General features: G+C 34.7%; 1 protein-coding gene across 2 annotated transcripts in view; it reads right to left on the bottom strand.

Moving 5' to 3' along the window:
- Positions 1–23,645, bottom strand: part of LOC126818066 (R-spondin-3) — a 35,230-nt gene extending 11,585 nt beyond the window's left edge. Inside the window, exon 1 of one of the 2 annotated variants that reach the window (XM_050545243.2) lies at positions 22,849–23,645. In XM_050545243.2, the coding sequence (XP_050401200.1) occupies positions 22,849–22,945 (97 nt within the window). In that variant the 5' untranslated portion in view covers positions 22,946–23,645. The remainder of the gene's footprint in view (positions 1–22,848) is intronic. The other variant, XM_050545242.2, reaches the window with a different exon arrangement.
- Between the last annotated feature and the right edge of the window lie 767 nt (positions 23,646–24,412).

The raw sequence follows: 24,412 nt of genomic DNA, 5'->3' as shown, positions 1-24,412 counted from the left end.
AAAACGAAAACCGAAAGCGACCCCACCCCACCCCCGCCGCTCCCTATTTGAAGATCATTATTATTTGGGGGTTAAGGAATAATTAATTTCAAAATAAAATAATTATTTAGCCCCCCCCCCCACCCCCACGAAGGCTCGCTGATTGAGGAGAACATTTATTAACTGATATTTTGTATGCAACTGAACGCGTTCTCAAATATGTTTTAGGAATTTTTTAAAAACTCAAATATTACACCAGGATTAATTTGGATGCATCAAGACGAGTAGGGAGGTCGTTGACATATCTCAGACCCCGTCAGACCCAATTTAAGGTTATGCTAAACATAATATGTCCATGTGAATAACATCGTTAATACTGTTACAATTTCCAATTTTGGGCAAAAGTAATTCTCAGAACATCTCAGATATATGAGTCATTTAATCTGTCACACAATATTATTATAACAAATATATGATAATTATATATAGGTAATGTAACCCCATCTTATATATACATATAATATACATATAATTGACAGGGATAATAATTAGTTTTCAGCTATTATTTACCTTATACCTACTTGCTAAAAAAAATCTACGGCTTTTTGAATAGAGAATGGTGATTATAAAACAGATTTAAAAATATATATAAACCTCAACTACATGCAGTTATATTTGAATTATTACAAGAAAACATCTTAACTGGTGTCATTGATTTAGGTGGGTATCCAGGATATAAAAATTACTTTATACTTAAAGTAGCAATACTATTATTAATTTATAGAAGCCAACCACAGCCAGCTTTTGATATATTGTAATGTTATGTTCAACTACAAACTTATTGCATCTTAAAAACCTCCACGTTTGAAAACTCTAATTCTTAAATTGGTAGGCTATCAGAATAATGATTGTTTACAGTAAGTGATGTCATAGAGAGATCAACAATGTACATTATTCATGAAGATTATAAGTACCTGAGCTTCAAAACTAATAATTCAAGAATTAGTATACTTAAAATCTCATTAATGACTACACATTATCTGACTTGCATTGACTTTATCCAGTTTGTATATGAAAGGGGCGTACACATTATACTCTATTATCTAGGTTTGCCGATAATATTTGAAGATGTAACATTTAAGTTACATTTTGCAACCAAGTGTAGCCGGATACACGTAAGTGTAAAATATGTATAATTATCGATTATTTGTCATTTTACGCGAGGAGGTGAAAATTGGCAACTTGCAAAAACGTAGCCCGTCTTAAAATCGTGGGGTTTTGGGGGTTTTTTTGGGGTTTTTTTTGGTTTTTGGGGTTTTTTTTGTTTGTTTTAGTGCAAGTAGGTTGCGTGAAATCTTCTAAAGGGAAATGATGTAAGGTGTTCTAGAAAGAGAATGCATGTCCTAGCACGTGCTTGATATATTATATCGCTACATGTAACTAAGTGACGTAATGGATCTTGATTTTCCTAAACCGAAGCGATATTGCAGAATGTAACCATCGTGCCAAAGGTCCCACATTATGTTAGAGCTAAATCTGCCTATTGCAGGTTTTTGTTTTGGCTTCAAATGTTATATGAATTATTATTAAGACATTTATTCATATGACAAGCCTGTAATCAACTCTCTAGACCATCGGATGGTGGAGATTTAAACGGATTGAACTACGATTTATTAGCCCTATATATCTGGATGTTTTGTTCATAGACATTATCAGTATTAAATATTGTTGATAAAGGATATATTTCATATAAAGTGTAGTGATATATCATATTGACACTAAATAAAGACAAGAACGCACCCAAGTAAATGTTAAGTCCACAGCCTTACACGTTTACAGTTTAATCAAAAATAAACATGATCCCTTTCATGTTTTCCCAGTGCTATTTGACATAGAATTCATTGACAATGAGCTACAGAGCCAAATATCCTAACTCGGCATATATCGTATTCTGTAACAATCCCAAATTGGCAGTACTTCGTATATTGAGAGTTCGGCATATTGTTTGGATATGCCCAAACTTTAACTTATCTCCATATAAATGAAATGAAATGGGGTTTAACGTCCTATTGTTCTGCTCCGACTCGGCCAATGAAGACGGACTTACGCCATACAGTGTGCTATGAGGGAAATTTTGCCAAGACCGTGGCGCTACGGGCTACGCTTATATCGAATTCCAACTGAACTATACCACATTTTGCACCGGCGCAGCCAGAACAAGCGTACTGCGTACTATAATTCATGATGCATTCATAAAAATATTGTTACAATTAAATCTGCACTCTTGTAAAAGTACACATGATATATAGCATTAGTAAGACAAGTAACACCTTGGGGGAAACCAAGCAACTCTTTTCTCAAAATCTATGAACATTGCCAAGAACCATTGTTCATTCTAGACCGGAATTCCATGAGAGTAAGAGGTTTTCCTTCCATAAATTTCAACACAAACTAACCTGAATGTATTGTATTCATAATAAGTGAAATGTTTATGAGAATTGTCGACAAATTTTGGCGATAAATAACTTGCTGCTCTCCTATAATACAGTTAATGAATTTTGTTTAGCAGGAGTTGTTCTGCCCCTTAGCAAAAAGTCCTACAGAATAGCAGTGTAGAATTCTATAGAAAATCTATAGAGTTTTTTGGGGGGCGTGTCCCATGTTCTATAGGATAAAATTCTATAGTATTCTACAGAATTTTGGGGGGCCTGTAGGAAATAACGGCCCCAAATATTCTACAGTTTCTGTAGCGCACATCCTATAGTTTTTCCTACAGATTTATGGCAAAATTTCTATAGGAAAATACTGTAGTATTCTATAGTTTTTTTTTATTGCACTTTCTGTAGGAAATTCTGCAGTTATGTATAGGAATGAATACTGTAGTGTTCTGTAGTTTGGAAATTGGGCCACTATAGTTTTCTGTAGAAATGGGTACTATAGAATTTTATAGACTTTTTTTTATTAAATCTTATTTTGGGAATAAATATAGTTGGCCCATGATTTCTTCTAAATTGATAAGCTTATTTTTCTCTCATGGATTCTTCTAAATTGATAAGCTCATTTTTTCTCTCATGGATTAATCTGAATTCTGTTGATGATTCTTTTCTTGGTAAAACTGAAATATAGGGAAAAGAATAGGTAATAAAGTTAAATAAATAACAAAATCACATAAATCTTATCTAATTAAAGTAATTTAATATTATTGTTAAGAAAGTAATAAAGTATACTTATCTTTCTATCTTTAATCGACTCTGTGAAAAAACACCACCATTCTCTTCAGTTTCTTGTTAATACTAAAGTTGTTATACACTGAATTTTTGAATTTTAAATTCAGCCAATGGTCAAACAGATTTCAAGAGAGTACATTGGCTGTTAATTATGGTTTGTCGACAGGTATTCACGGTTGACAGAATCTGAGTACCGAATCTGCTATAGTCATTAAAATCTAAATAAACTGTGTCTTTATTTCATTGACTTCTGAAGAATAATTTATTATCTGATATTTTTGTTGTGAACATCTACATTTACTGGCATTTTTTGGAGGGTGGGGTGGGGAATTCCTTTGAGTGTCAACGTGTATCACTATTTCATTCATATTAAATACACTATTTTATACTTTATATTTTATTTTTCGTGAAAAGCTTATTTTAGTTTGTCATTTGGTATCACAATAAATTAAGGAAAACTGCATCCAGGAAAATTATGTTGAAAAAGTTTACATTATTCACACAAATGAATCACTAAATTCTATTGTAAACTATAGTATGAATAAAAGACATCGCCAATTTATGAAATCTGTAGTATAGAACATTGTTTCTACAATATTATGTAGGAAACTATAGTAGGCTATTTGTTAAAATGGTTTAAGTACAGTATACATATAAATTCTTAGTTTTCAAAAGAATGTCATAGACAACTATAGGAATATACTACTGACTTGAGACAATAAGTTAGTTCTATACAAAACTATAGTTTTTACCACCAAATCTATAGGAATCACAGCTGACATGAGAATACAAGTTAGTTATATAGCAAACTATAGTTTTTAGCACAAAGGCTATAGAAAACTGAAGGATTACTCAACTGACTCGAGGATACAAGTTAGTTCTACAGAAAACTATTGCAGCACCAATGAATCTGTAGGTTTATTTTTTTTCCAATAGTTTCTTACAGTATTCTATAGAATTCTATAGGAAATTACACTTGGAAAATATTCATCTACCAATCCTACACAAAACTATAGTACATGTTTTTGAATCTATAGTCATATAAAAAAAAATACAGAATGATTTCGTTTTCCTGCAGCATTCTAAAGTATTCTATAGAATCCCACAAACTTCTATAGAAACGTGTACTTTTTCTATAGGACTTTTTCATAAGGGGCTCGTACTTCCACCGGTAACCAATTTACTTTTTATACACCCACATTGAAATGTGGTCGTATATTGTCGTCGCCCCCGTCGGTCCGTCCGTCCGTCCGTCCGTCGGTCCGGCGTCAACAATTGCTTGTGGAGGCTCTAGAGGCCAAAGTTAATATCCGATTGACTTTAAAGTTATACACAGTGTTTAAGGTCATGAGACGAAGAAGCCTATTGATTTTCAAAGATTTCCGATAATTACTGCCAGAGTTATGGCCCTTGATCACTTCAAAAAATCTTGTGGACGCTTTAGAGGCGAAAGTTAATATCGGATTGACTTTAAATTTATACACAGTGTTTAAGGTCATGAGACGAAGAAGCCTATTGATTTTCAGCGATTTCTGATAATTACTGCCAGAGTTATGGCTCTTGATCACTTCAAAAAAATCTTGTGGACTCTCAAGAGGCCAAAGTTAATATCCTATTGACTTTAAATTTATACACATTGCTTAAGGTCATGAGACGAAGAATCCTATTGATTTTCAGCAATTTACGTTAATTACTGCCAGAGTTATGGCCCTTGATCACTTTGAAAAATCTTGTGGAAGCTCTAGAGTCTAAAGTTAATATCCGATTGACTTTAAATTTATACACAGTGTTTAAGGTCATGAAACGAAGAAGTCTATTCATTTTCAGTGATTTTCGATAATTACTGCCAGAGTTATGGCCCTTGATCACTTCAAAAAACCTTGTGGATGCTCTAAAGGCTAAAGTTAATATCTGATTGACTTTAAATTTATACACAGTGTTTGAGGTCACGAGGCGAAGAATCCTATTGATTTTCAAAGATTTCTGATAATTACTGCCAAAGTTATGGCCCTTGATCACTTTGAAAAATCTTGTGGACGCTCTAGAGGCCAAAGTTAATATCCGATTAACTGCAGATTGATACACAGAGTTTAAGATCTTGAGACGAACAAGTATATTGATTTTCAATGAATTTTTATGACTTGGAGCAGCTAAATTCATGATACAGTATTAAAAGTTTTGTATACAAAACGTTAGCATGGGGCAGAACTTTATAAAAACCAAACAAATTCTATTGGTTTTCTGAGTTGTTGCTCTTAATCAGATTTTAGTGTATTATAAATGTTTCATTACCGAAAAAAGTAAAAATATGCGACAACTCTTGTTGACTGCCCGGACGATTTAGCTGCTGTGGGCGTATGTTTCGTTGCCTGGCAACCTATCTTTTCAAATATCGATATGATACTTGGTTAAACATGAATTGTGTAATTTGTAAACGAAGTTTCAGTATCGTGTGAAGACTATGATACCAAACTGTGCCAGAAACAAAATCGAAATAACTCTGAATTAATTTCAATTAGTGATTATGTCAACTGTTGTTTGGAATAAAAGTTAATTAATTTCTAGAGCATAAAAAGACATTGTGGTTAACAAGATGCTGACTTTTTATCATGTATTGATTGACACGCTCTAAGTGTTGCCGAATTAACTGTTCGGCATCGTCTACGGATTAACCACATAATTCAGATAAAGCAGGAAAAGCAGAGGTCCCATAACTTTACTTTTTGAGCTTGTTGCTGTGATAAATACCTTCTGTCAGTTGTAAATGCATGATCCATACCATCACAACCAACTGCTCTTATGTAAACATAATGTTACAGGTCGCTTTCTGGAGACCAAGACGCAATTGCATTTCAACAGGTTGACAGCTTTCCCGCTGCTGTACTTGCCAGAGCAGTGCAGTATGCCTGCATAGAATTAGTTTGACTGCATAGAAATGGTGTTCTGATATTACAGATACACAGAAATAAATATGTGTCAATTTGATTACGTCCTACATAGCTAACATGTATATAATAGGGCAATAGTCAAATTCAAACGCAAAGATAGGTTGCCAGGCAACGAAACATAAGCTCACAGCAACTAAGTCGTCCGGACAGTCAACAAGAGTTGTTGCATATTTTTTCTATTGTCGGAAATGAAACATTTATAATACACTAAAATCTGATTAAGAGCAAGAACTCATTAAGAAATTATCAGAAAATGATTGGAATTTCTTTGGCTTTAGTTCTGCCCCAGGCTAACGTTTAGTATACGAAACATTTAATATCATGGATTTGGCTGTTCAAGTTATTAAAATTCATTGAAAATCAATATACGTGTTCGTCTTAAGACCGTAAACTCAGATAATTTTGGTTTTTCAAAGTGATCAAGTGCCATTACTCTGGCAGTAATTACTAGGCTTCTTTGTCTCACGGCCTTAAACACTGTGTATAAATTCAAAGTGAAAAAGATATTAACTTTAGCCTCTAGAGCGTCTTCAAGATTTTTCAATGTGATCAAGGGCCATAACTCTGGCAGTAAGTATCGGAAATCATTGAAAACCAACAGGCCTCTTCGTCTCATGACCTCAAACACTGTTTCTAAATTTAAAGTCAATCGGATACTAATTTTAGACTTTAGAGCGTCCACAAGATTTGTCAAAGTGATCAAGGGACATAACTCTGACAATAATTATCGGAAATCTATGAAAATTAATAGGATTCTTCATCGCATGACCATAAACAGTATGTATAAATTCAAAGTCAATTGGATATTAACTTTAGCCTCTAAAGAATCCACAAGATATTTCAAAGTGATCAAGGGCCATAACTCTGGCAGTAATTATCGGAAATCGCTGAAAATCAATAGGCTGTGTATAAAGTTAGCCCTTAGAGCGTCCACAAGCAATTGAGGACGCTGGACACGGACGGACGGACGGACGGGGACGACAATATACGACCCCATTTCAATGCGGGCGTATAAAAACGACAATTGTGCGAATTATGGCAATGTTTAGAAATAGCCACAGTAAAGACAGTAAACAGCAAGTTTAGAATAACTGAAACATAGACTCCTGGTGTGATGGCCATCGTCAATGTCATAGCTACTAGATGTTACAAACGAGCTGATTGGATAGAGGCAGTGGGTAATTAGTTACACTAAGTTACAGCATACAAGTCTTACCACTTGCCGAACATCTGGAACACTCGAAATCCTACTAAATGCATGCATTGAAAGAAATTATTAAATATATACAAAACATTATCACTCGCCATCGTTTGCCTGTTACATCTTACTTCAAACAATTTGATCGACAGTTGTATATAATAGTCGGTCCCGTTACATGCGTCTAGATCACTCACACCTGGTTAAAATGGGGGTATGATTTAAACATGGCGAAATAAGAGAAACAGGAATTTTCTAGAATAAGTGGCTAGACATACACTTTGGTAAGAAGATTTATAAACCTTATTCTTAACCACCTGTACCTGAAACGATGCCAGGTCATTTGGAAATGATATTAACAGTTCGAAAAATAATGATAAACTCTACGTTCATTAAAGGAAAATTATTTCTGACAGCTTATAGCCAAAACAAACTCTGTGCTTATAGAAAGTTCACTTATATATATATAAAAAAAGGTAATTGGCATTTACAATAAATTTTCAATTATTATTTGAGATTCGACACCTATTTTGATTAATCAAATGATTCCAGAAAATTACGTATTAATTCTTCTGTAAAATTGAATTTTGAAAGAATATGGTCATTAGATAAGTGGATGAATGATAGGTTTATTTCTAATTCCAGGTGCGGTTCCCTCAAGTATGTCTATTATTCGGGTTCGTACATTGGAAAAAAAACAATGCCCACAGTCCTGGCAAAAAAATGGGACCTTAGATTATTAGAGAATTGATTACTTTTAATTTCAGAATATACACATATGTCTTGTCACTTACTCCATGTGACCAATTTCCACCATACATTAAATTAATGAATTTAAACCTTCATTCTAACCAGTAATGCTTTATAATAATGGGCAAACGGGCCTAACAGTTCTTAATCCGGCCATGCAAAACCCACATTATTAGGTTGGCGATCCTAAACCTAATACTTGACTCTCTGAAGTTTCGGGGGATCACGTGGCTGAGTGGGTAAGACGCTAGCTCGCTAGCTTGGAAGTCGGGTGTTCGATCCCTGCATTGGCCGAGAAAGTTCACCCAGATTTTCCGACGTGGTTCTCCCTTGTCAGTGATGTAGGACGGAGGGGCTGACAAGGAAAGCTGTCTAGTCGTTCGGATGGGACGAAAAACCGAGATCCCGTGTACACATTGGCGTGCACGTAAAAGATCCCTTGGCAGTTGGAATTCGATATAAGAGTAGGCCGAAGTGCCGCTGTCCGGGCAAAATTTCCCTCATAGCACACTGTATGGCGTATGCCCGTCTTCATTAGCCCAGGTTAGGAGCAGAACAGTAGGACGTTAAACTCCATTTCATTTCATTTCATTTCTCTGAAGTTTCGTTGGTAACGGCCCATTGAGTCAACTGGCGGAGTTTCGATACCCCGGTTGTATGTGACAAGGAGTAGGGTCGCCTGTCCAACCTCCGGGTCCTCCGGTTTCCTCCCACTGCTAAACATTGAAATAAAATTAAACCATGTGTTAGTCCCGAAATGACCTAGTTTGTGTCGAGTGGACGTTAAACCCCATTTCTCTCTCTCTCATATTCTTGTAATAAAAATATAAAGATGAATGATAATATTATGTGGTAATGGGAACGCAGAAGGAAACCGCTCTCTAAATCGATAATTGACCATTATCATAACTAAACAAAATGATGTGTTGGTGTTGCCAAAAAAGAGTACACGAGGCGGTGTCGATGATGAACGCCTTATTACTAAGATAAGAACAATGTTATCATAATTGGCGTATTTTAGCATAGACTGTTGATAATAGAGATTGTCAGAAATCACCGACACATATAGAATATGCAGATTAAACATTTCACACGTCTACATGAAAAGAAAATGGAAAGTTGATTCTCTAAGATGAAGAATAGATTAGCGGCTTACTGTTTCCTTTCTGCTCCAATCTTTATATCTAAATCTGTATCTCGGCATAACTAACACTCGTTTTTCTTAATGAATCTGTCATTTTGGAGGACATGTTGTTTATCATATTTTACTCTAATAAAACAATTGATATAGACAATGATAAAAAAAAGATAATAATAGAACAATACGTCTAGGCAGCGACTGAACTGTTGCTCACTAGAGTTAGTGTAATAAATGAAATAAATTAAATGAGGTTTAACGTATACTTTTCTGAGCTAATGAAGACGGGTATATGCCATGTAGTGTGCTATGAGGGAAGTGTTGCCCAGGCAGCTGCGCTACAGCCTATTTTATTTCGAATTCCAAATAACGGTCAATGGTTCTTTTAACGACTCTAGACGATGTTCCTTACGAGACCCCCTGTCCTGTATCACTAAATGGACCAACATCGGGAACGAACCCGAGACCTCCTAGTTAGCAAGCCAGCGTCTTACTCACTGAGCCACCTGGTCCCCCAATCTTAGAAAAGCTTATATTGTTCGATTTATATAGCGTTTCATTACGCATGAGAGTTTCTAAACGCATTCACAACAAAACAGTTCAAACACATTTTTGAAATAAATATGTTTTTAGTTAGTCTTAAAGCTCTGGATGAAAGTTTTTGGAAGATCATTCCACATTTTAGCTGCTCTGACGGAGAAAGCATATTCATCAGAACGTTTATTATATTCAGGAATCTTCAATATGCTATGGTTACCTGAAGAACGGTGGTTAGATCACCGGATAGTCTTTTAAATAACTGGGTGCAGTGTCAGAATAAATTGATTTAAACACATTCACACGAGCTTAAATTGAACCCTCGCTCGAACTTGAGTTTCTGTAACTTAGCTGATATATGATCATTGTTTTGCGCTATTTGTAGTCTGTTTAAAACGGTTTCTGGTGCTCCTAATATAAGTGAATTTGCATAGTCCATATGCTCTAACAACACTCTGACAGGCATCAGTATTAAGATTAGACCGTATTTTCGAAATAGCTCTCATTTGAAGATGGATTTTTCGCATGATACTATTGATTTGGGGAAATGTTGACAAAAATTCATCGGTCACATAACAAAGATTTTTAGCCTGCTCCTTAGGAGATATAGAGTAATCACCGATCTGAATGGAATCCGCTTTAAAAAATTTACTGGATTGTGATTTTGATGATATGACATCGTTAAGTTTTAGCCAATTTCTGGTCACCCATCCTCGAATGTCATTAAGACAAGACTCTAGTCTACTGATAGAATCCTTGAAAGCAAGATAGTTGTTGTGCTGAAAGTAGTCATACATTTGGGTGCCATTAGCAAAACTGTGGTTTTGTACCCCATGTCTTCTTATGATTTGACCAATTGGAAGAATGTATAAGAGAAAAAAGTAGAGCCCCCCAATACAGACCCTTGTGGAACACCTATTGTAACAGCACGGGATTGAGACACAGGCCTGTTTTTTGCACTGGTTGTGTTATATCTTGAAGATATGACTTTATCCATGACAGTGCCGCACCACAGATCCCAGCTGAACATTCCGGCCTTATACTGTGATGTATAGGATCAAAAGCAGCACAGAGATCCAAAAGTACTAGGTGCATAGATTCTTATCCAGTGGCAGGTCAATATCGTTTTTAATTTTACGCCACACTCTTCCGGTTTTTCTGTGAATTTTGCGCTCACTATGATTTACATCATCGTACCAAGGACAGTGGCTATTGGATAAGTAAGTAAACCGAAAGTTTGTTAGCTACTAGAATTCCCCAAATAAATGAGAAGTGATATCATGTATTCCAGAATGAGTTAGCATACGGTGAAAATTCGAGTGTAAGGAATTAAAGGATTAGTTGAATTGATTCAGACTCTTAGTTAAGAGCGTGCACTGTAAAATATTGAAACACCCATAATAGCTTGCTGCCTCATTGTGCTTGATAACGATAAGAGGATACTTGTCGAAACGTCGTGCTATTAGAATAAAACCAGTGATTGTTTCCCATAAAAATTGTGTTCTGTTAAAAATATGAACTTGCAACTTTAAACATGTCGGAAATTACAACTATAGTATCGTTGAACTGGAAAACCGGGATCTGTCTGGAAGAATCCGTTAGAGTTCACTAGCATCGTTCCCAGTTATTAGATGAGTCAATCGTTCTAGCAAAACGTACTTTATCCTTGAATGGGATAAAAAATCAAAGTCTACCTAGAATATCAAGGTGACCCAACAACACGGTTAAAAGAAAAGAAATGAAATGGGGTTTAACGTCCTACTGTTCTGCTCCTATACTGGGCTAATAAAGACAGGCATACGCCATACAGTGTGCTATCAGGGAAATTTTTCCCGGGAAGCGGCACTATGGCCTACTCTTATATCGAAGTCCAACTGCCAAGGGATCGTTTAATATATATATATACACGGGACCTCGGTTTTTGTCCCATCCGAACGACTAGACAGCTGTCCTTGTCAGGCCCTCCGTCCTACACCACTGACAAGACCACGTCGGAAAATCCAGATAACTTTCTTGGCCAATGCAGGGATCGAACACGCGACCTCCAGGCTAGCGAGCTAGCGTCTTACCCACTTAGCCACCGTGTGTCTCTTTTAAATGATAATGATCTTTCTTGGCCAATGCAACGATCGAACGCGCGATCTCCAGGCTAGCGAGCTAGCGTCTTACCCACTTAGCCACCGTGTCTCTCTTTTAAATGATAATGATGTCCTTTTGGAAAACCATGTCAAATCGACTGTTATACATATACTTGTCATACCTCTACTTACAATAGATCTGGAAGTATAAATGATCCAGTCTGCCTCCATATCTAAACACGGCAGGACAACAATAAAGTATATTTTATGATGTGTGTTTATTATGAATGAGATTGTTGAGAGATTACGATGGTTGTATGTTAAAAACAATTTATCAGAGTTTTCGTAGTATGATGTACGATATGGTACTGAAACGAAGTTTACGCATACATAATACAAGATCTAAATCTGCCTATTGCAGGTCTTTCTTTAGGCCTGAGATCTAAATTATTAATTAGACATTAATTAACTTATCCAGACCATAATCAACTCTCGATGTCATCGCTAGCCTGCGATATTTACTGGATTTTAATCCGATCTGCTGCTCAACGCTCATTGATGATTAAATCCCAAAATGGATAATCGAGACTATGTTTTTATCGTACGGACTTTAGTAATGGTGATCGAGGCTAGGTCTAAAATTCAAAAGCTAATATTTCGGTTCAGAGTGGATCAATTTGACTGAAATTTTCAGCAAATTCCCTTTACATTATCAATTTTTTAACTATTATAGTGAGAACTAACAGCTCTTTGTCTAATCTCCCATAATGCCGCTTTAATGGAAGGTGATTGGTGATTCGTCAAACCGCTTCGCCGATTTATATTCCCCATCATATTTTGACTTTAAAATCTTATGAAGTTAATTCAGGACAACAATTATTTACAGTGGAATTTATGATACTAATGAGGACCACCATCACAATTAACAAATGGTGGAGTTATGCCCCCATCCGCTCACTCCTAAAGCCCAGCGTGTGCTTTCAATTTATAAAATTGAAAGATTTTTGGGAAATTCGGTGCTATTGTTCAATATGGACACAGCTCAACAATTATTCCTACGCCAACGGACCGAAGCTCCTCTCAGTCTGTCTCCCACTTTACCATTTCCCCCCTTTTCCATGGCGATCTTTGTTGACTTTTTGGTGTAAAATTGAAAAAAGGGGTTTGAATATACATTTTCTGCCAGGTTTTGGTGAATATTAAGGCGGAAGGATACAAGAGTTAAGAGGTTGAAATGTAGGTCCTTAGGTTGAAATGTATCTCAAGTTTACTATGATGAACCTTTTACGTTGCTCCATCTGTGGTAGAAAGCGTTCTACCCAATTAAAATTTGGCTAAAGGTTAGAGGTGGTCTAAGAGACGAGAATTAATATTAAAGTCAATGGGTAAATCATTGATGATCTGTAGCTATATGGCATAAGCAGAAAATCTTTTGAGTTATCTTGCTGTTCGGGAAATGCAGTGGCTCAGTGAGTTAATATTTTATTCCATTACAGAAATATATAATTAGAAGCGATTATACAATTTAAAAAAATAAATTTGTGAATTTATCAGGACTATAGTTGCATTTTCGTAGGTATTATCGAGAATTCTTCCATTTTTTTAACTTACCGATCATTGTTAAACTACGGGAACATTTTCAATAAAACCCTATATATTTAAAATAAATAATATCTACTGATTATCTTTACAAAATTCACATTTAACAGCTGATAATGAATGATAACTGATTTACGAAGATGTTAAACTAAACTACGACAATAAAAAGGTTATGAAAGTTTTATAAATTATAAATATTGTGTTTTTACGTAAAAATGATGTTATCTACAATTAGATGATATTTTTCTGTTAGCAATATTTTGTTTAATTGAGTTCGCACATGTAACATTTTTTTCTGTATTTTTATAGGAAAAAAACTCGCGGAAATTATGCAAACAAAAAGAAAATAACAAAACTGAATAGTATTTCCTCATTAACTTTACAAACTAAAGAAGCCGAATAATCTGCATTTTTGTTATATAATTTAATATAATTATTTTCATATAGATTTATTTCTTTTTATGGTGCAATAGTTGTAGCAGAAGAAATAAACAGACATTAGCATGCGGTATCACAAGGCGTAAATAACGGTCTTTGAATAACAGTACATTATGGGCAAAGTCTATATAACCATAAGACAATTAGTGCAAAAAACTGCAAATATCCATATATCGACCGGGATAAACATATATTATTATGATATATTTCAATGTGTAACTTTACATCGACTTAAAAACTTATATATAAAAAAACAACGAATCACACTAAATTACGCGAGGAATTCGTTAGCTGTCTAAATTCATTAAATTGACGTGTTATCAGATGTTCTGGATAAATGAATATAGCTTTGTTTTATCAATATAATGATATTTCTTTAATAATACATAAACAATTTTCATAAATAATGTTATTAATACAGTGAATTTCATAAAAAATAAACAATTAGCCATTAGAAATAAGTAAATGGTGCGGTCTCTTATTTAAGTTGGGATATTATTATTTTAATCTAAACGAAAATTGAAATTATAAAAAATATACTTAAACACAGCTCTCTAGTAATCCACATTTTTTTCCTACTATTTAGTTTTTAAAATGAAAAATTAAACATGTTTTAAAAATAGATATTCTTGGTATAGAAATAATCACATCGTGTGTATATATTTAAGGAAATAACCTTGCCTACTTCGTCAAAAAAAAAAGGATATCTTAAATGTTTTAGAAATTTAAATTGTAAGAAAGCTATTGACATATGGACCTGGTGCAGTCATAATAAATGTCAAGAAAATATCAACTTAAAACACAGCAATCTTCAAACGAATGTCAATACAATTAAATACATGTTCACATGTTTTACTTTACATGTGTAAATTTCTATCTTAAAACATATCAATTTCTTGCGCTGTTCCAATTTCTTAGTATTGTCTGTCAACCTAGTACGTGCTCGCTGGTTGAACTTAATTGAAAGTACCTGTTAACATCGTTCCAGCTGCCGAGATTACACCCGTTAATAAAACCTTATAAAGCAGTTTACAACCTTTATACAAAAGAAAAGTTTTGAAGTCTGTTGTAATGTGTTGTAAAATAGAGGAGAGAACCAATATTGCAGAGCTAGATAAATATTTGACATTGTGTCGAGATTTACGATACTTTAATCAACTCAATAGAAGTGTACATATTAGCTTGTTTGTAAATTTATGGGTACCATTGTAAAGCTGCTTTGTCCGTTGCCAATGGTGTCTATAATAGCCTTATTGATAAATCAATCACTGATGCCAGATTAGAAACATGCGTAACAATTTTGTTTTTAAAACAGCGAATAGTGACCTTATTTGGTCATTTTGACACTGTTCTCAACATATTGGGGTTAAATCATAAGTCATTCAGGATAGACTCATCGATATTTGAAAGTAAAGTTTATGATAACCAATGGAGCGATTTAGACAAAGATTGATATTACAGCCTTTACCCAGTTGATCGGCAGTCATTATTAGGGGCTTAAAATTGGGTTACACAACTGGAAAGATTTTGTTTTAAAATGCTACTGAAAATTTACCATCAGAACGAAGCCTCTTCGATTGAGCAAAAAAGTGAGACCAAAAACAAAGTACAACGCTAGTAACCAAAATCCAGCATCATTTCGATATTAGAAGAAAATAAATTGTATATGCAATATACGCTTCATATGTTATTTATTTATCAATGTATGGTAAATGTGTTATCTTTATGATAACCAAAGGGGAGATTGGACCAAAAAGTGTGTGTTACAGCCTCTACTTAATATCCTTTCGCCGTTTTCCAAAGCTCATGTTCTGGGTAACAGCTCCCCTGGTTGGCCAATAAACAGCGAATTCTTTAACACAGATAATATGAAAATTCTTGAGTCTATTTCAGAATCTTTTCTCTATATTTCATAATTCCATCCCTAATCATTGCTTATTGTAGTGTAACGCGGATAATGTCAAATTGGAGTGGCACTATGGGTACCAAAATTGCTCCTTTCTGCACACGGATTATTATGGACATCCAATACAAAGAATGTTTTTCAGTGTACAATACAAGTCTTCGTATTAAAAGGCAATTTCCACAGTCAGCAATGTATCGGCGAGTATATACATATAGTTTAATAACTTATATTGTTTTGGATGTGGTAAACCCCGAGGATAATAATGAATAATTCAATATCCACTTTTACAGGTTTTATTATTACCAATCACAAAAATATATAGGTTACAGTGAAAAAAGGGAAAAAAAACATCATTGGCGACAATACTAACTCATTACAAAAGGGAAATTTTACAAAGACATTCACACTTTAATGAATGCTAAAAAGTTTTGTAAATATGCAGTAGATCAGGTTCTTTCCAGTGTCGGGGGGTTGGATGGCCGAATGGTTAGCACGTGCGTGTTGTATCATAAGACCTGTCATTGAGTCAACTCGCGGGGTTTCGAATCCCCGGCTGTACGTGACAAGGAGTAGGGTCGCCCGTCCAACCTCGTGGGTTTTCTCCGGGTCCTCCGGTTTCCCCCCACTGCTAAAGACCCCTATACGCGCAAGCGAATTATTGAAATAAAATTAAACCATATGTTAGTCCCGAAATGACCTAGTTTGTGTCGAGTGGACGTTAACCCCCCTCTCTCTCTCTCTCTCTCTCTCTCTCTCTCCCTCTCTCTCTCTCGTGTGATAATCCATACAGTGTGTAACGCCATATTCGCTTAAACATGTATTTCTTTAAAAATCCCAATGAATAAAATAGGAAACATTTAAAACGTTATCGTTCGAAAAATCTTTATGTCGGAGAATGTCTTAATAAATTAGCTCTGGGGCAAATATATCATTGATCAGAAATACCGAGCTTGTCCGTCTCATCATTAACGATTTTTATTTAAAGGAATATGAAAGTATGTAAAATGGTTCTATTTTTGGAACAGCTTTATTACTTGTGTACAACTTTCTATTGCAAAAATGTATTTTCCTCTAATTATTTCCCCATAAAATTGTTAAAATAGTCTTGAACTAGACATGGTTTTATACTCGGCGATCTGGAATGTGAATCGTGCAGATTTCACCACTTCATTGGTTATATTGTAAAAGACAAAGGCGATCTAGTATTTTACCCTCTCACAATAGTGATATCGCAGACTAAATGTATTTTACAAGATAACTTTCTCTTTTAAAGAAAAGTTAATATATACTGTTTCAGAAATGTCAGTAAATTATTGACCACATCATGGCATGTATAGTAAACGATCGTTGGGTGACTAGCTATCGACTTCCAATATTTGGTAGAACTAGTTTGACACGGAAGAGACGTTTTTGCGAAACTTCGCATCAGTTTGAGATGTATGGAACTGAATGCTTTCGGGTAGCCCTAATTAAAAAAATTATCGAACATCTTGGTCCTGACCTGACTGCAAGAAACAGAAATTATATCGGCTGACTTTAGGAAATGTAATTTACGCGAACGTCTGTTTTTTTAAGAATTCTGGACGACGACTGCGAACAATAAGTTGCTAATTTTCTGATGATATAGATCTTCTATATACTATAACACGATATAAATATATAGATGATAGAACAATACCCTTGTATATTAATAATGATTGTAGACACAGATAACTTGTTTCTTTTACTTGTAAACATATTGTACAATAACACATGTCATTGACTACTATTTGTGCCCTACAACATTCTTTATATTTTTACCTTCCTCTCGCATCCAACAGATCTCTTCTGCTCGGGATCTGTTTGAGCCAAAAAATTGCACGCCAAGGTAGAACTGTGACATTGCAGATATCATTCCAGGGGTACTACAATTTTATCTTAAAACTATGTTTTCCCTTCATGGTTGGAACAGCTATTTTTCGGATATTTTCATTCATATTTGTGAATTTGTTTTACGTCAGTCTGAGGTAGACTATTTCAATGTGAATTACACCTCTACCTTTATAAGACTTAAAGGCGCTAAACCGCTAATATTTGGGACCTAGAAATTGACACAAGCGAGTCGCAACGCATATAATAATGTAATATGAATGTATATAAACTGATTTACATTCAGTCGTTTATGTTTTTACTTTAATTTCTAATCAGTTATGTTCGGCGAAATACGTCAGGAGTCTCAATCTAATGGCAATCTCTAGCATCTGGTTATTCAAGTCTACACCGTAGGTATTTATTGCGCATGCTCTCCAGATAAGAATATGGGACACCGTTTGACATGACTGATAGATATGTCTAGCCTCGTTCTTCGAGTTCCTTGTTACAAATGGCACTGGAACGCAGTATGGTACACGATTCGTGTACCGCAATGGTAAAATGTTTATTTTGTCTTAAATATTGGATATCAGAAGCCCATCTTTTCCCGTTAAGAACACAACAACAATGTTGATTTAAATTGACAAATAATTCGTGTTTTCAATGTCGAAGGTTTTGGATGATATTGAGTTAGAGACTTAGCTACTTTAATATAACCTTAGTTCTTTATAAATTAATGATTAACAGAAGTGCTGGCTTTTAACTGCTCTAATTTGCCGTTCCATAAAAAATGGTGCAGTGGATGCAAACGACCTTTCTACTAATAATGAAATACATTTGGGAGATACAAACTGGTGTATTTGGATACTTACAATGTTATATGAGACCGGGCCATGGAGCGATGATGATCATGTTGTATGGAATCTGGATTGGGCTGGTATAATAGACTTACTGGCCCGGGTGTGCTGGGTGTGGGCCTGAATTCGGAATCCTGCAATGGTGATTCCGAATTTTATCCGAAAATTTCATCGGATTCACCCGACACTGTCGCCAGAAACGTCTGCCGATGGTTCGTAACTCCCAAAAAATATTCAATTTTAAGGCCTTGGCAAAATTTGATGATAGCTGGTCTTGACGATACAATGATAATACGTTAATTAATAATAATGACGATATGATAATTTCACAGGTTGATGGTTGTAAATTACTTTCAGGTCGGGGTTTTGGCCTAAATTAATCGATTTATGAGATATATTATTTGACAGAGATTATAATCAGATATGCCACCAAATCGCATATTTGGGGTTCATTTTTCAAAATTTTCATGGGGGAGAGCCCCCAGAACCCCCATCCGGGCTCCGCGGTCAGTAAAATGGGCCGCTCCGACACGGGAGCCCGGGCCGGTCCCCGGCCCCAATCCGCCCCTGGACAGAGCATTCACGTAGGCTTCGATAATTATAGTAAATGGACGGCGGCTAACGACAAATACAAGCCGGAATGGAGTCTTACTCAATCAAGTCACGTGACAAACAAGGATGATTCAAGTAAGTTCGTGTGGCATGATATACATTTCTTGCGATTTAAATGTTTTGAAAGGGATTTGAAGCAAACTTTTGATAAATATATTAGTTTGAATATGTTTTAGTCCAAATATATCATCCCACAGCAAATGTATCGATCAATTCGGAATAGCAGCTCCATATTTTGATTTGAAAATTCGAGACAGGATAATTGGGCTATGTGTTTTCAATTTTGTCGACGGACACCTTGGGAAACATGCAACTCCCCTTTTAATTTAGCTACAATTTATATAGGAATTTCTTCTCTTCCCGTCATACTGCCAAGTGGCACTTTTACTTCCTGATTATTACCACATCAAACAAAGAACGATCGGTGCCAGCAGACAAATGCAAAAACTCCATAAAAAAGCGGTCGTTATTCATAAACGAGGTATAAAAGACGACAAAAATGCGTTATCTTGTCATTATGAAATGTAATCCATCTGAGTTAGAAATAGTTTTATCATCACAATATAGCCTTTAACAAATAAATACAACACTATTACTAATAAACATCTAACAGACTTTACACCTTATAATCATAAACTATGCATATTTCAAAGAAAAGGTTTCATTGTAGGTATTTTGGTAGCCATAGAGTTGTTCTCACAGAACTGTATCCATAATAAAAACAAAAAAGTTTACGCTAGCTCAACCCAGTGTTTATCCGAACCCAGCAATTAATTTGTAATATTAATAATTTTGAATTTAGATGGAAACGTATTACAAAAATAGGTTAAAGTATTAGTCCAGTTCAATTATATATTGAAATCTTGATACTGGCAAATAATATTATGATGCATTAATATTTATGCAGAAATGTGTATCGAAATGGTCCAATATACAAAGAAGGGTTTTGACAAGATCAAACCATGTATGGACTTTATAGAGTTAATTATTAACCATCATCACCAACGTGGTTTAATAATTACTAGAAGCAACCATTTAACTCAGATACATGATTCCATTTCTCACACTTTGCTTACAAGAATGTAAAGTTGGTGACCTTATGAAAGAAATTGTAGTAATAGTCTATGACCATGTGTTATATAATAATAGTTACAGTAGCATTCTGATTACGTTGACTCACATTAACTCAATAACTTTCCCGGCTTATGAGTAGGACAGATAAGCTGAATTATATGTATCAGTGGCTCAACATGCATTATTTATGTATCAGTGGGTATCAATCAGTTCCACGGCCAGTATAAGTCATTTACCCGGTATGCACCATTTATAGCGCAGTGTATCAATGTGTATCTATAAATTTCAATATATAAAACATATGTGTCAGTAACTCACTACGCATCATTTAAAGCTCGGTGTATCAGTGTGTATCAATAAGATTCAATAGATAAAATATGTGTGTCAATAACTCACTATCCATCATTTATAGCGCAGTGATCAGTAAGATTCAGTGGACAAAATATATGTGTCAATAACTCACGATGCCGCATTTAAATCTCAATGTATTAGTGTGTATTAAGATTCATTAGATCAAATATATGTGTCAATAACTCCTTATGTATTATTTATAAAGTTCAATGTATCCGTGTGCATCAATAAGATTCATTAGACAAAATATATGCACAAGTGACTCACTATTTATCATTTAAAGCTCAATGTAGCAGTATGTAATGAGATACTTAGACAAAAATTTGTTTGTCAACAACTCACTATGTATCATTTAAAGGGCATTGTATCAGTCTATATCTATAACATTCGATAGACAAAATATATGTGTCAATAACTTAATATGCATCTTTTAATGCACAGTGCATTAATGTGTATCAGTAAGATCCAATAGACAAATAAATATGTCAATAAACCGTTGTGCACCAATATGACCACAAGTTATATTTTGTGTAATGGTATCAAAATTAGCCAATATATTATTTTATTAAATTTTTGTATCGAACATGGCGGTCAGAAGTGCACGTATCCTAACATAATATTGTCATAAATCACGATTTTATGGGAGAGAAAAATTTCCATTCACAGTTTCATTGAAACGTTCCTAATATAACGATTACCAGCTTCCCAGTAGTAAATCTTTGAACAATAAGCGAAAGAGTGTTTGTAACAAATTTTCTTCAAGTACTTCTAGTCCATAGAGTACACACGGGTTAACAGATACAGACCTTCTATAGGCACACCCCTAAATCATGACAAATTAAAATAAATTGTTCATAGTAATGTAAAACAAATTGTTCTTAATAATTTAAAACAGTCTCAATTTCTTTTCTAATGGTTGTAATTGCATGGTATATTATTGCTTGCTTGGAATTTTGATATGTGAAGGCCTCCCCAAAGAAATTCGGTTGTTGTTGGAAATTGTGCATGTTGGTATTAGTAGTATAAAATTCGTAACTAAATAGATTCAAGAAAAACAAGGGGTTTTCTATGGACAGAAATGAAATGAAATGTGATTTAAAGTCTAATTTTTCTACACCATAATGGAGACGGGCATGAGCCATGCAGTGTGATATGAGGGAAATCTTACATATTCTCATTTCGATTTCCACCTGTAAGGGGATCTTTTACCGTGGATTTTCATACCACAACCAACACCACTGACAAGAGTAAACCAGACTCAAGGAACTTTCTTTCCAGAACATCTTATATCACATCTCATTTCGTTTGGAAGTTCACGCTGTCCAGATAACTTTTGTATATAATTAACATACAGACAGTGAATATACACATCACCAAATGTTAATTTATGTAAATTTAATAAATGTTTTTCTCTCACTCTTTTACTTTCACAACCAAAGAAAGAAATGCATTATAACATCCCAATTCCACATAAATATTTGAAGGTGGATTAAGGCTTTGCCAGGCCCTGGGCAATCAGTACGTGAGATTTCTCAATACAATAGGATAAACTATCTCCCCCATACCTTACGATGAGAGAGAGAGAGAGACTAACGTCATCCTCTAGAACACTTGGTAACACTTCTAAAATCTAAATTCATCAACCCAAATACCTCATTTGACTTGAGCATTTAAATTTGGAATTTAAAATTAAGTTGCACATGAAAGGTACATAATGTGCCGGTTTCTTAGGAATGAAATGAAATGGGGTTTAACTTCTTACAGCTTCGACAGGTCTAATGAAGAACATAACGAAATATCTTCAAGTTGTTTTCCTACTTTCTGAAATCAAAGTCTTTCTTCATGGCGATATCGATCAGTTAATCACATCATACTAACTATAGGATGTTTTTTTTTTATTATCCCAGATAAAATCTACCATTATGGTTTAATTACGTTCAATTATTAAATACGTGGTCGGTATTTACAGGTGAATGTATTTAATTATAAGTTATTTTGATATTTAAAAGAAGAATATTTAGTTTTTCAGATACTATCAATAAGTGTGCCTGACACCACACGTTTCAGTTAAATGGGCTGTTTGGGGACTTACCTATAAGTCATTTTATATGAATGATTTTAAAGAAACTGATTTAATGTGTATTTACACAATAAATCTCAATAAATACAACTGATTTGATTGACAAGATTTTGAAAATATGAAGAAAGGAAGAAATTTAATGAAATTCTTGAAAAGAGAACGATTCTTAATGAAAATAAGTTTAAGAATTATTAAAAACATTAATTTTCAAGTTTTAGTACTTACTTCTTTTTGGTCTAGTAATATCCGAATCAGTACTACTCCATACGTCCCCAACACAATAAAATATGATGAAAAAAGTCACAAGCGACCCCGAAAACATAGTACATGTCTTGTGTATTTTTCTCTATCCCCCGGAGCAAGGTGCCCGCCCCCACCACTCACTAATCCCCCATCTCTGAAAATAAACACAGGATCACTACACACTGTAATCACTTATAAACAAAGAATTAGGCACATCCGAACTGAAATCACCCATCGTAAATCCAAGGATATGTGGGATGGCCTCTAATCCATGAGAAACACGGTAGCTAGCTAATCCTTTTGTGTGCGCTAAGACGGCTTCGTTTCAAGTGTAGAAGTGTATAGTATACAGACTTGTTTGCTGTTTGTTATAAACAGATAGAGAGGAAGAAAGGGACACGAGATGTATATTATAATGTCTATATAGTGTATATACATGCGTTTTTCTACTACCTACGTTTTCTTACTATAACATCTCGTGACAGCTCCATGGAAAGACGCCACTCTTTATCGCTAAAAACTTAATTACCGCGCAATGTTTTTTCCCTTTCCTAAACCCCTTTGGCTGTTTCTCCGAGATAACATTTTTTTTCTTTATTGCTTAATCCCCTACCGAACATCGCCAATAAAAAAAATAGTTCAAATCTTTGGTGATGTGTAAAATTCATTAGATGAAATCCTCAGCATATTTCAGTCAAACTAACGTCGAATTAAAGCGATATGGTTACTACGGTTTCCTAAGAATGATATTTATTATACTATTTACGTTCTTTGTCGGGTGCTAAAATTCGCAATTTCTTTTCGTTTAAAATCACTCGCACGATTTTGAGAAAGTAAAAGTATTATGGTTGTTTATGACGAAATGCTACTTAATATAATCGGTTTTTGTTTTTAACTTCGGATTAAGGTCTCCTAGTCTGTAGGTATGTAGTTACTTCTAAGAGAGATGTATGACTTTAAGCTTAAATTTTTAATCAATTTAAATGGTAAAGGATGGGCGTTAATATCAATGTTTTATAGCAAGATGAGGGCGTTTGTAATGATAGGGAAATAAAATATTTGATCCTTCAACTAAACTCAAAGTAATTATGTATTAAACTTAACGCGTTTTAACATTAACATGCTTTTTATAAGAATTATAATCTATGACTTTTCCATGGTGTTTGTTATTACTGACATCTGTAGAGATTATCAAACATGGAGAATTCGCTTCAAGTATATTGTGAACAATTTACTGAGAGGGGAATGGTGTATGGGTAGAAAGACATGGTTTTTAAGGTCCACTCGGCATACAATATGCCATTTCGAAACTAACATTCGCACAATTTTATTTCAATAATTCGCGTGTGGGTAGAGATCTTAAGCAGTTGGGAGAAACGATCCTATGCCTTGTCACGTACAAGGTTGGGATCGAAACCACGCCACTTTACTCAATGGCAGACTTTATGATCTAAAGCGCAGGCGTTAGAACACTCGCCACCACCACCACCACTACCCTCTTTAATATGTTAACTGGGTTATGATAATATTGTACTGATTAAACTCA

The sequence above is a fragment of the Patella vulgata genome, chromosome 4 (genome assembly GCF_932274485.2).
Source record: "Patella vulgata chromosome 4, xgPatVulg1.2, whole genome shotgun sequence".
Lineage (NCBI taxonomy): Eukaryota > Metazoa > Mollusca > Gastropoda > Patellidae > Patella > Patella vulgata.
This window is presented reverse-complemented; position numbering and strand designations above follow the sequence as displayed.